Here is a 13951-nt window from a genome sequence, read left to right as displayed (position 1 = left end):
GGCAATAGAGGACAACTGGTCACAGTGCTGGGACAGGGTGTTGAAAGAGCTTTACAGGATTTGTATGCAATAATCCTTTTCTAATTACAGATGTTTCACACTACTGCCATTAAAAATAAAGCAGAGACAGGTTGGTGAGGGACAGAGATTAAAGTCACTGTTTTTTGTTTAAATAGACACCAGCCCACAATACTCCATTTTTAAGAAAGGCCAAGAGAGAGCTGAATGAAAACACCTTTGTTTGTTCTGTTCTTTGCTCCTGCCAAAAGGTGACCTGTTCCAGCTTCTGGTTTCAAATAGCCAAGAACTTTTAAAGGGCAGATGACATGAATATTAGAACAGATTTAGATTTTATAGTTTAAATGTCTGCCATCCAGTTAAAAATGCTCTGTTGGAATAGAACTGAGCAGTGAATTTGTGACAGATGACTCTAAACCGAAATCACTTCCCCTCATTTTGGCTTAGCCATGTTTGAGGTTGATGCTCATGCAGGTGACTGATCTGTGTGACTTTTGGCCAAAAGTCTGTTAGTTCAGCCAACCATAAAACTCTTTTTTTGTTGTTAAATTAAGAGACACTTTCTAAAGCTTTTCCTCTATTATACTGAACAGGGCATTTACCTGGTGCAATGCAAACATTGCCAAATTACTTTAGATCATCACTTTAAAAAATCATTTGGAACCAGAAGAGTCTGAAATTTGTTTTCTTGACAAAAAGTATCTGCAAGTATAGAAATCACCATGTGCTTGAGCTTTAAAAATTATGAATAACATCCTGTGGTCTGTTTCTTCTTTTTCATAAGGTTTTGCTACTGCATCTATTTTGACATTATATACAAAGGTGTATACAATGTATATATATTGTATATATATACATGATCATGTATTCTTACAAACAAAAATCAACTTGCAGAATTACTAATGGAGTACCAGTGTCATTGGGAATAATATACTGAAAGTAATTAATTCTTTGACTGAGGCAAGCTATTAAATACTGCATTTTTATCTATTCAATCCTTACCATGTTGCTTGACCCTGCAACTAGCTACTAAGATGTGATGACTTAAATCTCCCCAAAAAGTGTAGAGAACTTATAAAATCAGAGGCACAAATGCCCATTGAATGGAAGGTGTGTCAGACTAACTATACTGATTATCTCTCTAGTGTGGAAGATTATGCCACATCTATTTTAAATACAGATAGTAAGAGAATAGTAGAAGATTAATTCACACACATAATCCAGCTCAACAAAAAGCCTCACAGTAATTATTTTAATATTTTGTTTTATTCTTCTTTATGTATTCTGTTTGTAAATGAATATGTGATGTAAACTATAGATCTTATCATGGTATTCTAACTATCTGCACGCCAGCTAAAAGAAATCTAACCAGAGGAAAGATCTGAATTAAATATGAGAGAAACATAAATGGAAAACTGTCATTTCTTAGAGTGGATGATTAACAGAACAATACATAGTGAGCAAATTGTTGTTTCTGTGTCTACAGTGCAACTCTGTAATCTTGTTTAATCTGATAAACTGGGGACAACTATCAGCACAATCTAAAGACAACCAAGGAAGCTTTGGGTGCTCAAAGTGTGGTTTACTGGCTTAGTAGTGAGTATTTGATGCTCAGTCTAAGTACTAAAAGAAAACAGAATGGGAGAAAATATTCCTTCCTTTAGTCAGAGTTTAATCTAATTATTACCTTGTAATCAGCAGTAGAACTTGTGGAATACCCAAACCAACACTGATATTTATAAGAAGTTTCAATATTCTTTTAAGGGAACCTAAGATATTCCCAGACCTCTGGTGGGTGCAGTAATCCTTCTCCAAGAATGGCAGTAAAGGATGCTATTTAAGGAGAAAATGCAAGCTTGGGCACTTTCTGCAGTCCATTCCCATAGCATCATCCTTAAGTGATGTACAGGGACATGAGAGGATTCATCCTTCCTGTTTCTTCAGTATTTGCTTGTGGACCTTTTCATGTGTTTCTCTAATCCCCTTTGAGCTCTCTGGCTCCACAGCTTCCTGTGGTATGAGTTTGAGAAGTTGTGCAGCCACTACACAGAGAAGAATTTGCTTTCATCTCTGCTTTTATCTGCTGTTCCACCAGCTCCAGCGAGTGGTCCCTCGCTCTGCTATCGAGGGCTTTCCCGAGCAGCAGTTCTGCATTTACTGGATCTGAGGCCTTGATGGTTTGTAAACTTTGATCGTGCTCCCGCTCCGCTGCCCCTCTCCTGACTGAAGGCTCTTTTAGTCCTGCAATCCTCTTCATTTTAGCTGCCCATCCCTGCATCTTCCACAGTGCTCCACCACTGCCAAAGGCTCTGAGCCTGGGGCTCCATTACACCAGGCAATGCTGCAAACACATCAGAAATTTACAGTCTAAAAAGTCTACAAAGAGTGGGAGAGGAAAGAGAGAAAAGGTCACAATGATCCTCGGTGCTTTAGGGGACCTGGGACTCCACCCCCCCTTCACTGCTCCTGCCCATGAGGAGAGGACACCTCAAGCTGCTGTGTCCTCTCTGTTTTCCTCTAATATTTTCAGACACTTCTTTTCTGAGTGTTCCATCCCAGCCAGTTTGAGGTGCAGTCTCTGTGCCACCACCCCACACAGCAGCTGGCCTGCTGATCTGCCCTGACTGAAACCTCACCCTGCAAAACTGTGGTTAATTTTCAACCAGATCAGGCTCACCTTGGAGCCCCAAAAGGGCTACAACTGGTGCAGAGAAAGGGATGGGAATAACGGTCAGGATGCCACGGGAAGGAGAGCTGGACCGTTGTTTTATCAGCACCACACTTTTGTGCTCAGTGGAAGAGGATGATGGAGCTGGGGCTTTAATTTTTCCAGGTGAAATAAACCACTCTCCCTGGAAAAGCAGCTTGGCATTCCTCAGCCTTCCCAAGAGCCTTTCTCTGTCTCTTTTCTGTCTTTCTTGTGGGTAATGGTTAATACTGTACATACTTAAAAGTTGTGTTCTGTTGATAATTTACTAATAATTTCAGACTTCTCCAGCTAAAGGAGCATCTGTAAGATATCTAAAAGCAATGAGTTTTCATCCAAATGGAGAGAGCAAGAATGTTTGCTTGTCTTTTACTGCCAGTATTCTTTCAGAATAAATAAAACAGAGTAAGTTAAAAAAACAAGAGGAAGCAGTGACTAAGTCACAGAGAGTATTTAAATGAAGGGCACAAAGATTTTTTGTAATGGAGAAAAACAGTAGTTAGTGATACATGACAGGCAAAAATTCTTCAGCAGATGGTACAGAAATAGAGCAATGTAGAAAAAGGAAAGAGAAAATTAAAAGGGGATGTTTTTTGATGCTGTCAAGAAACTTGACAAAACAATCACTCTCAATTACAATATCTGGAGAGAAACAGAAAAGTGATAACAGAAGACAACAAATATCATCAGAAAGAACAGTATTGTTAGCTCCTGGGAGCATCAGTGGATGCTTCAACATTTTCCAATTTGTAGACCATTAAATAACTGTCAGTAAAGATGACTCTGCTCTCCTTATGGCAGGATGTGTAGAAGGCAGGAGACAGGTCTGGGTAAGATCCCAACTTCAGGAAGGTTCCAGGCCTGCACTGGGGGCATCAATCCTTTTGTGCACACACCTGCAGGGACACAGTCACCCTTCTGGGGCAAGGAGCTGCCTGCTGGGAATTCTGTCTATAGGGTAAAGAGGAACCACTTGTAGCCAAGTGGATGTACACACAAGACTGAGCAGTCTGGTGGAAGCTCATTCAAGGAGTCACCAAAAGAAGGTTTTCAAATAGCTGTTATTTGTTTCAACACAACTGGCAGGGTCAGACAGACAACACAGCCATTATTTGATTACTTCTAGATTAGAAATTACTATCTATATTGCCTGGTTCAATACACTGGTGGTTAAACATTATTATTATTATAACTAGTTCAAGTTGGTGGATTTTGGAGACCTTCAACCATAAGCCCACACTGGCAGCAGAGCTGGGCCCACAGCTGGGCTTTCAAATTGTGGGGAATTCCTGAGTTTTCCAAGACAAACCTAAAATTTCTATACATGTTTTCTGTGCAGTTTTACAGTTTGCTGTGAAATGAGCCTGACACTCATTTGGTTTCCATACAGGCAGTCTCAAAGCTGACACAAATGTCTGCTTCATCCGATTCTGAGCGGGGCTGCCCGGCAGCCACAGCTTCTGGGAGCCAAACCAGGTCCTCCAGGCTCCCTCTTTGTTCCACATCTAGTGCCTGGGAGCCCTGTGAGTGTGGATGGAGCATGCCAGGCTTTCAACTTCCAGACTCTGTGGCAGACTGCCTGAAACCTCTGGCAGAGCTGGCTGCCTCCAGGCTCAACGTGGGAGTCCTGCCAAGCAGGCTGCCACACTGCTCCCGCTCCCGAGGGACACGGCCCTGGGACCTTGGCTCAGATTTGGAGAAAGTTTTGAAACCCAAGATGTTTGGAACAAAATTTCTGTTGTTCAACAAATTGGCATTTTTTTCTCTGAGGCTTTTTTCATTTGTGATTTGTAAAATTTCAGCCCAGCGTTGGTGTGGCATTAACCCCAATGAAAGGGAGTCTGTGATAATGATGGGACAGGAGGCAGAATCACAGTGGCACCTTCCACGGGAGTGGGAATGCTGAGGGAGTAAGGAAATTGTTGCACTTGGTGAAGAGCAGTGCAAGTTTCTTCCACTTGACATTTCAAATGATACAAACCCCTGTATCAGGAAATGTGGCTTCTCTCAACCTTGTAGGGCAGTATTAGGAAAAAAGCTGGTAATTTGATTTTGACCCTTCTTCCCCAGTTTCTGTCTGCTCTGACTTTGGCAGTCTCCTCTCCCCTCTGGAGTTTTCCCCACTCTACCTGTGCTGGGATCACACAGCAGGACTGAGGATTTCTGACCTTGCCAGTGCTGCTGAGTGTGGGCTTTTCAGGGGAAAACCAGGCAGAGATTTAAAGAATCATTTACATTTGCCTACAGAACACAAGTGCTGGATTTGGAGAATGCAAAAACCATCCCAAAGAAATGTCTGAAAGGAGCTGCAGACATCAGCTGCTGGGCCAGGAGCCCTCTGTACCCAGCAGAACACCTGGCTGCTCAGGCAGAGCAGCTTTCCACTGCAATAGAGCTCTCTGACAGGGATTATTCAATCAGGGCTGGTGGGGGCCATTCCTTAGCTCTTCTGGGGACAAAGGCTCCTGTGACCTTACAGGTCATTGTGACTCTTTAGTTCTTCATGAAAAAAACCAACATTCTAAAATATGGAAGGAGTGAATTTTAAAGATGCATTTTGCATCAGAACTTCTCCATGGATAACATAAACCAAATGATCAAAAAAAAACTTCATTAGAAACAGTAAGAAAACCAAGGAAAACAACTTTATACACATCTGTAATTAGATATGCAAGTCATCTCAGAGAAGCAGTAACTTGTTAAGCTATCTAACATGAGCTCAAACTCCCCACAATACAAAAGCCAAGATACACTTTTAAGTGCTTCAACTTTATATTTCACTGACATCACCAGGGGTGTTTATGCATTTAAAGCTGACCACACATTTTGCTGGTTTGGGAGTCTTTTGACAGCATAGTTGATGCCTGGATTGAAAGATCCCAGCAGCTACTGGATATAGCCAGTAAGACTAGGCAAGGTCAGTTCTACTTCCCTAATCAAGGAGCATTTGCCAGGTTGCCAGTAGGGTGGGAAATGGGGAGATATAATTTATGTTGACTTCTGGAAAGTTTTTGGCAGGGCAATTCCCAAGAAGCTGTTAAGGAAATGAGTGCTATCATGGGCTGTAGAGAGTGGCTAATAAAAATAAATAATTGGAACAAATGGTTACTTTTCCTCATGTCAAGTGATTAGTAGTTGGCTGTCCCAAGGATGTGCAGGAGGATTAGTTTATTTAATGTGTGTATTAATGAATTGGGAAGAGAAGTATGAAAGGAAAATTTGAAGGCAATACGGAATAAGTAGAGTGAAAACTAGGAAAGATTTTGAAGAGCTTCACTGAGTCATAAGAAAAAGGTGAACTGGCAACAGTAAAGCAGATTAAATGCATAATGAAAGGGATCATACATATAGCTGTGTTCTAAATTAACTGTAACAAGCAAGTTAAAAAAACCCCAAGAGCAACTCTGGATCACTCAATGAAAACCTTTATGCAGTGTGGAGCAGCAGAAAAAATAATTCTCCAAAGGTTCCATCGTCACTGTATCAGTAAGCAGTAGGAAATCATTTGGAACAGCTCCTGCTGTTTTTAAAAGGTATTAAAAAAACCCCCACACACCGAAGGCACGAGAGGATACTCAAAACTACCAGGAATCTGGAAAGACTTCCAGGTAGGAAGGAGGAAAAGACCTGGGCTGCCAACTGATTGACGGGGTGTCCTCCACTCTGTCCCTTCAGAGAAGGACAAGAGGCTATTCAATGAAAGTAAAGGTCAAAAAAACCCCAACAAGACCCCAAACACCAAAATCTGATCAAATAAAATGTGCATCTCATTGTTAACTCCTGGAAATTACTGTCACAAAACACCACTGAGGCTTTAAATTTGGTGGGATTAAAAAGAAACAAACCAAAAAGATTGGACACATACAGATAATGAGAAGTGACTTCATTTGCATTGAGCTGAGTAGTATTTATAGAGAACATAAACCTTATTCTTTGAGAGCTAAACCAGTCAGTTACTATGAGGATTAGAAAGAAATTCCTCCCATTTCTTCTGGTTCACTTCAAGGCTGTTTGTACCTTCCTGTAAAGTCTGTCTTGCGACTTCTGGTGTGCCCAGTCACTGCCAGAGACAAGGACCTGGCTGCTCTGAGGACTCCTGAATATGACCAGCAGTAATACTGAGAACTTGGATCTTACTCAGCCATACTTACTAGGACACTTTAGCCAGAGTGGTATTAACTCTGTTTCTAAAACAATTCTGATTTTTTAGCACACCTGAGGAACTATTTGGTACTTGGTGATACACAAACCCCAAGCTGCAGCCTTATATATCCCTCCCTTGTCATTCCTGCTCCATGCCCTGTCCTCACTTCCCCACAGGGATTTACACTGCAAAGGCACATAACAGAGCCCACACTGCTTCGTGTCACTCCGTGGGAGAAGGAAAGGGAGAAGCCAGCTGATAAAAAACACGTCTAATACACAGGGAAAGAGTGTGGAGCTTGTTTGTGTGCTCCTCACCATATCCCCTGTATGCCAACAGTGTTTCCACCAGTGGGCTCTGCTGGTGCCACGAGCACCCCCTCCCCCAGAGCCGAGGGCTTTGGGTCACATACCAATTCCATTCACCACGGGGGGGTCGGGACCGACGTCCAACACGCCGGGCAAATTCGGTTCCCCGTCGTGATCATTTAAATCCGCGTTTTGCTGCTGGGAGCCATTCCCAAAATGTCTAGAATCCTTCTCGTGGCTGCCATCTCCATTCTGCAGCCCATTGTGTGGCTTTTTCAGCGGCATGATCTGCAGCCCGCTGGGGGTAGTTCGGTAAGTCACGGTTTTAGCAGCCCTGTCATTGGCAGAGCCTGGCTTCGCTGCGTATCCTCGTTTCTGTTTTTGATGGGATGGATTAATCCTCTTCCTTTTGTGTGTTGATCCTTTAGACTTGCCAGATTCAGAAGGTCTGTGGGATATTTTCTCGACAGACGACCCTCGGCTCTCCCGCAGCAGTTTGGCCGTGCTGGGCTGTTTCCCGTGCCTGGATCTCTTTTCTCTGGTCACGTGGAGTCTGTTGAACTCATCAATAAATTCCTCACAATGCAGTAGATGATGTTCAGGTTCCCAGGTGTCTTCATTGCTTCCATAACCTTTCCACCTGATGAGATATTCCCATTTGCCCTTCTTGTTCTTCCTTTTGTCTACAATCCTCTCGACCTAAAGGAAAAAACCAAAAATATATTAAAAAGAATTCCCTTGAGTAGAGCTGACAGTACAGGAGAGGAATCAGAGCCCCAGTGGTATTTGGACAGCAAAGCCACTGCCCCTTCTGAAAACATCAGGAGAGACATAAACACCTGCTCAAATCTGATCTGGGCCCTTCAACAGCCCCAGGGTGAAGAAACAAGAGAGAGCCTGAGATCATTAACGAAGGCACAATTTCTTTGAAAATCTGGTTGGAAAATGAGACAATTACTGTTACATTCCTCAGCTACCTCTTGCTTGAAAGAGCTAAATAAAGCATCTTTTGCTGCATTGTTAGTGATTCTCCTGAATCCACACATGCATTATGTCCCTGTAAACTTCCTCGGTCTTCTTTGTGTCTTGGAACTACCTTGAACAGAGAATTGATTACAGTATTTTACAGCAAAGATCTTATTTGCAATACTGTACATCCACTTTGCTACTTCCAACCTACAAAAATTTGTATTTTTAAGAAGGCAAAATTTGAGTAAATTCACAAAATTTGTAAGTGCATCGATAAAAGAACCCAACCACCCAAAAGGCATAAAGGCAGGATCCTTACATGGGAGGAATGACTTCCATCAGCCTGTGCTGGGGAATGTCAGTGCAAGGAACATTTCTGCACCAAGGGCTGTGTTGGGATTGCACACAGAATGTGAATGAACAGCATCCTGCTGTTGTAGAACATGGGCTGTACAACTGGAGAAATCTTTGTGCTACCTCAGTGCTGGCAAAGCCTCAGTAGGGGGAGAGTGCCCAGGAAAACCCAAACACAACCAGTTGGCAGCAAGTCAGGGGGTTAAACTGCACCAAGTGAGATTCAGATCCAGTCTTTAAGAAAAATGATGTAATGGTAGTAGGAATTCAGCATTAGAAGGTAGGGAGGGTTTTTAGAACTAACAGTTTTTGTTACATACATCTGCCATGAAAAGTCAATGCTGGGAAATCAGTTATGATAAAGAAACCTTCAAAGGCTCTCCCAAGTTTTATTTTTTGGTCTTTAATTTTTTAGGGTTTTTTCTTTAATATGTGGTTTATGAAGGATAAAGATGCCACTAATGAAAAAAAGAATCATTATCATTAACCAAAAGCAGTATTGTTAATTTAGAAAAATAAATAAGTGGATAGCTCCTGTAACAGCTTTCACTGCTCTTCAAAGGAAAATCATCTCATGTGAAGAACAACAGAATCTGTATGGAGAATTTAACCTTGAGGAAGGGCAATCACAGCAGTGTGAGTAATTGTTCTTTCTGGGTCCCCTGTTAGAGCAAACCAATGGATTAATTCTGGCTGTTCACTGCCTGGAACTGTACATTCAGAGAGATCTTGGTGGGTTCCCCAAAGGACTCTAAATGTAATTAGCAACTAAACATTACACTTCTGAGTTCATTTACATGGGAACTGTGCTGAGATATGTGTGTGAGTCAGAGTGGACACAGGAGCCTTGCTCCATGTCCAGCACTCCCTGCACCAGCCCAGCCAACTGTTCCTGTGCTCTGGCTGATCCAGTATCTGCATGGAACCTCCTCAGAAGCAAAGCAAGGCATCCTCTTCACTCTGAATTCAGCAGAGTCCCCTTCAGGACTGCCCAGGATGGCAAAACAATTAACTGAAGCTCAGTCTGAGCAAGTTTGAGATCATTTGTCTGAAAAGAGGGAAAAAGCTTCACAAAATAAATGAACTGGCTTTTTTTTTTTTCTTTCTGTCCCCATGTGGGACGTGTGGCTTTCCATTGTCAAACTAATAGTAGACTTATAATGATCTTGTTGACTTTATAGAGAGCAGCTGTCCAAATTATCCTTGGCTTTACAATGCTTCTCATCCTCCTATCTGGGATCAGCCAGAAAAACTGAACATTGAACTGTGCAACTCTGTATGGGCTGCCTTGGATTTGTTACTTTAATTACTGCAGCTCACTATACCAAGGAGCAAAACACACATATGTGTGTCCTGGGAAAAAATTAAATTGCTGCTACACTCAGCAGACCTCAGCTCTCAGTACTGGAGAGCCTGGACCACTGAATACCACCTGCATTCCCTCCCTTTTTCATTCAGGAGTTTGGAGCTGGAACACAAACTCGGTGTCAGGTTGGTGCTTCCTCAGAGTAACTCGTCTGTCTTTGAGGGATTACACCAGCTGCACTCCCCCCTTGCTCACTGAAGGAAGAACCTCAGAAAGGATGGGCAAATACCTCACCTTCTTTGGGATCACATCCAAGAACCATCCCTTCACCCTCCCCTTTTTTCACTATATCACTGTATTCCTGTCTTTAACTACACAGATTTCACGTTTGTGCTCCACAAGGAGAAAAAGGAAAAGGAAGAGGTTTTGTGGAGGGCATTTTTTAATATGGAAAGCACTCAAGTATTTTGGTGATGAGGCATCCTGCATTTCAATGAAGAGGATAAAAGGAGACAATATGAGTGGTCTTTGTTTCTGGGAAACAAAATACTGGCAACGAGGAATGTGATTAATGAGTTCAACACATCACGAAGGGAGAATAAAAATATTTATGAAATTGGGTCAAATTTAATAAATGATTTCCGAAAAAAAACATTCAGAAAGCAAATATATTTGGGAAAGACTCAGGGTTTCATTACAGCATTTTTGGAACAAAACTATCAATGTTCCCTCTCAGATTTAACGAACTAAAATAAAGAGGGACAACACAAACTGAAGACAAAATGTTTTGTTTCTGGTCAACCCTCTTTTCAGTTTATTGTTTTGCTGGGGAGAAAATGAAAAAAATGTGGGCTGATCCAAAATTAGTTTGTTTTCCTTGATTTTTATTTTAGTTCAACCATAATACCCACTGGCTTGACTAATGATGCATAAAAAGTCTGAGTAGATATTTTCTCGTCCTCATTACGGCCTCATTGTTCATCACTGAATGCAGCTCAGGGGAGCATCCAACATACTTGACCTCTCAACATGGTCCCTTTTCTTTCTTGGGGCTTTAAGTTCCTCAGTAATATTTATCCCCTTTACAGTGCCACTGTGAGGTGCTTCACTGGAGGTACAAACATCAGGGATTTACCCACACCTCGTCCTGTCTGTCCCATTTTCCTTCTATCCACAGTGCACAGTAACAGCAAACACCATTACTTTGGTTTTTAATGATGTATATTGGTTTTAACAGGTGGTATATAAAGCAATAACCTTTCTACATTTACTTAAGGTTGCACAAATCATATGAGTTTTCTTGATGAGAAATAATTCTGTGACAGATTAATAGAAGTAATACTTGAATTCTTCCCCTAGAATAAGCAATACACAGTTCTGAGGATATGCAGAAAATATCTTGGGCTTCAGTAGCTGATCTTCCCTTTTCCCCCCTCAGATCTGTCTTTAATCAGGACTGAATCACATCTTCCCAAAAGTGACCTTGGTAGTTACAGTTGCCAAATCCCTCAGTTCACTACATTTGCTTTGGAAAACTAAGCACTTAAATGTAATAAAATGAAATTATTGCAAACAAACTTTACAGAGGTATCACAGTTAAGAAAGTGCCAGAACTGACATGTACCATCACTTCCCTGGATTCTCCCTCTCCTGGCTAATTTTGGATGAACTGAGGTGCTGATATGTTGCCATATAAATACCTTTAAAGAGAACAAATAGAATGAGACAATGGCATCTGTGCAAATGCATTTGCAACACGCTTTTTAGCTTCCAACTAGCCTTGAACCAAGCTCTATACACAAACCAGGATGAGAGGCATAAATAAAAAGACTTTGAAAGATATCTTTATTCTAAACTTAATGTGAAATAAAAAAACCGAATCAATTACACTATAAATATCTAGAGCTTGGTAAACTGAAGTGCTGTGCTTATATATGCAGAGTACAACACACACATCCCTTCCTTCACAGAAGATTCAGGGTCAAAATCATTTAATAACACAGTGTTATTGTTCACTTTTCAAAAAAATTAAATCCAGGCTAAGTTAAAAGGGGTAACTCCTATGGAATTATTTCTACAGATGTAACTGTGAAGTTGAAGCAGATTTCACTCATCTCACAGTTCCCAGCTCTGGAGAGCATAAATAAAAGTCCTTGCACACCCAGAAAACACCTTCCAGGAGATCAGTAAACCTCCAGAAAGGTCTGGAAGATTGCAGATGTACTCAGTGATTTCCAAAGTAAGTACATGTCGTCTCCTCTCCTTGCCTTGCATATCCATGTAGGCATTTAAACTGTTATCTGGGATGTTCAGATGGTCTCTGTCTCAGGGAACTCTTCAGAGCAGCAGCCACTGCTCGACAGACACCAGAAAAACTGCTTTTCATTACTGTGATTACTGTGATTACAGGACTTGTGCTGCTGCTTCGTGTGTTTTTTTCATTGGAGGTCTTTGTCCCATGTTGTGCCTCAGGGTGTTGGAAGGGTATTTGAAGGAAGTGCCAAGGAGAGGAAGGCAGTAAGATTTCTGAGAGAGATAAAGGCCATCTGATTCAACATGTTTGTCTTTTCAAAATTCAGTATTGCCCCAACTTCCCTCTTTTCATTCCGTTTGCTTCGAGATACAGAGTATTTCATTAGCTGTAAATCTCTTGCCTGCTTGTAACTTATTTTTGTTTCTCAAAATTTGGTAATTGGAGCATTTGTTCCAGATGTACAAGAAATATGGCAGCATATCTCCTGAAGGAGCCACTATTCGTGTTAGAAAAATAACAGTGGAATGAAAGCTGAGACTCTTCAGAACCTGCCCCACAGAGCAGGGCCAGTCCATGAGTCAGCTATGGAACCCCCCAGTAGAAAATCTGTGTGGTTACCTGCAAGGTCAAAATGAAAGTGCAAGGGCCAGATAGTCACAAAAATGCAAGGGAAGACATTGCTCATCTGAATTACTCAGAACACCAAATGACACCTTCCCAGGAAGGCCACTGAACACCCCCTTAGTGTTAAGAAGACACTGCTGTTTATGCAGTTCCTTTTTTCCTCCTTTTAAGCATATGGGTTTTTAATTTTCTATTATTTTCCCCTGTTTTATAATTTTTTAGAATCAGAAGAGGTGTTAAAACTTATCAGGGAAACCCTGAAACTTCTGCATTTTCACTGGGAAAAGCCTGGTATTAAGCATGGCTGGAAACCACTGTGTTAGGTGCATGTGTCCTCCAACACACACGTACCAAGGCTTAAAACAGAACAAACAAATGCTGTTAAATCTCCTGCTGGTCCCTGTGTGCAAACCTGCACCTTTGATCCTCCTCTCCTGAGAGACCTTAATGCTGTAGAGGCTCCCTGCTGGGAGATCCGATGGTCCTGGTTTAGGTGGAAACCCAGGAGTGCACTGCCATTAGTTGTATTTTACAGGAGTGATGCAGCCATTGGAAATTCCTGCTAAAAGTGGTGTTTTCACATTCCTAACTTTTCTGGCCCCAGCATTTTGCCCTGTGTGAGTGCACTCTGTGAGTTCCCCTCCCTGCCATCCGGGCATTTAGAACCCCCTGAAGGATGAGCCTCGCTCCGTGAGGACGTGAGCAACACGATTTGCTCTTTGTGCCAAGGGGCTCCTGGCAGAGGGACCTGCTTCCAGAACCAGTGGAGATGAGATGGAGCCCTGGCTGAGAGCCTGGAGACAAACAGCCCCAGCCCCAGCTTCCGTGCTCACTCATATCTCCAGGGACCATCCGCCCGTTTTCTTGGAAGTCCCACCTTTCTCTGAAATTCGGTCTCCCTGAAACTGAAATTCTGGTCTGGGCTCTCAGTTGTTCTTTTCTGCCTCTTTTCAAAACTGCCCCAGTGCCACATCTCCAGTTCCACACCAGGGCCATGGCTCCCCATTTGTCCCCGTTGCTGACCCTACTCACAGAACCCATTTCCATGATCTCTCCTCTTGGTTTGTGTCCAGCAGCTTTCTCCTGGTCAGTGCTTACAGTACTCCAAACTCCCAGTTTGTTAAAGCCATTTCCCTCACACTATAAATTTAAGGGTGTAATCTACATAATTTTCCTCTATTAGGATATTTAAGTGCATGTGTATAAACAATACCTGTGGTGGAAGTGCCACAACCACTGTGGGGTTTGGAGCAAACAGGAATAATAA

General features: G+C 42.1%; 1 protein-coding gene and 1 long non-coding RNA gene across 2 annotated transcripts in view; one reads left to right on the top strand and one right to left on the bottom strand.

The window, feature by feature from the left end:
* Positions 1 to 8015, top strand: part of LOC108641522 — a 32875-nt gene extending 24860 nt beyond the window's left edge. The window contains exon 3 of the long non-coding RNA XR_001922041.2: positions 7606 to 8015. This is a non-coding gene — a long non-coding RNA (uncharacterized LOC108641522). The remainder of the gene's footprint in view (positions 1 to 7605) is intronic.
* Positions 1 to 13702, bottom strand: part of CDYL2 (chromodomain Y like 2) — a 33547-nt gene extending 19845 nt beyond the window's left edge. Inside the window, exons 1-2 of the mRNA XM_018083674.2 lie at positions 13562 to 13702; positions 7282 to 7876 (exon numbers count right to left, since the gene is read on the bottom strand). Coding sequence (XP_017939163.1) covers positions 7282 to 7876; positions 13562 to 13690 — 724 coding nt within the window. The 5' untranslated portion in view covers positions 13691 to 13702. The remainder of the gene's footprint in view (positions 1 to 7281; positions 7877 to 13561) is intronic.
* Positions 13703 to 13951: the final 249 nt, after the last annotated feature.

The sequence above is a fragment of the Manacus vitellinus genome, unplaced genomic scaffold (assembly GCF_001715985.3).
Source record: "Manacus vitellinus isolate BGI_N305 unplaced genomic scaffold, ASM171598v3 scaffold_10_pilon, whole genome shotgun sequence".
Taxonomy (NCBI): Eukaryota; Metazoa; Chordata; class Aves; order Passeriformes; family Pipridae; genus Manacus; species Manacus vitellinus.
Note: the sequence above shows the minus strand (reverse complement) of the source record. Positions and strands in the feature narration are given on the sequence as shown.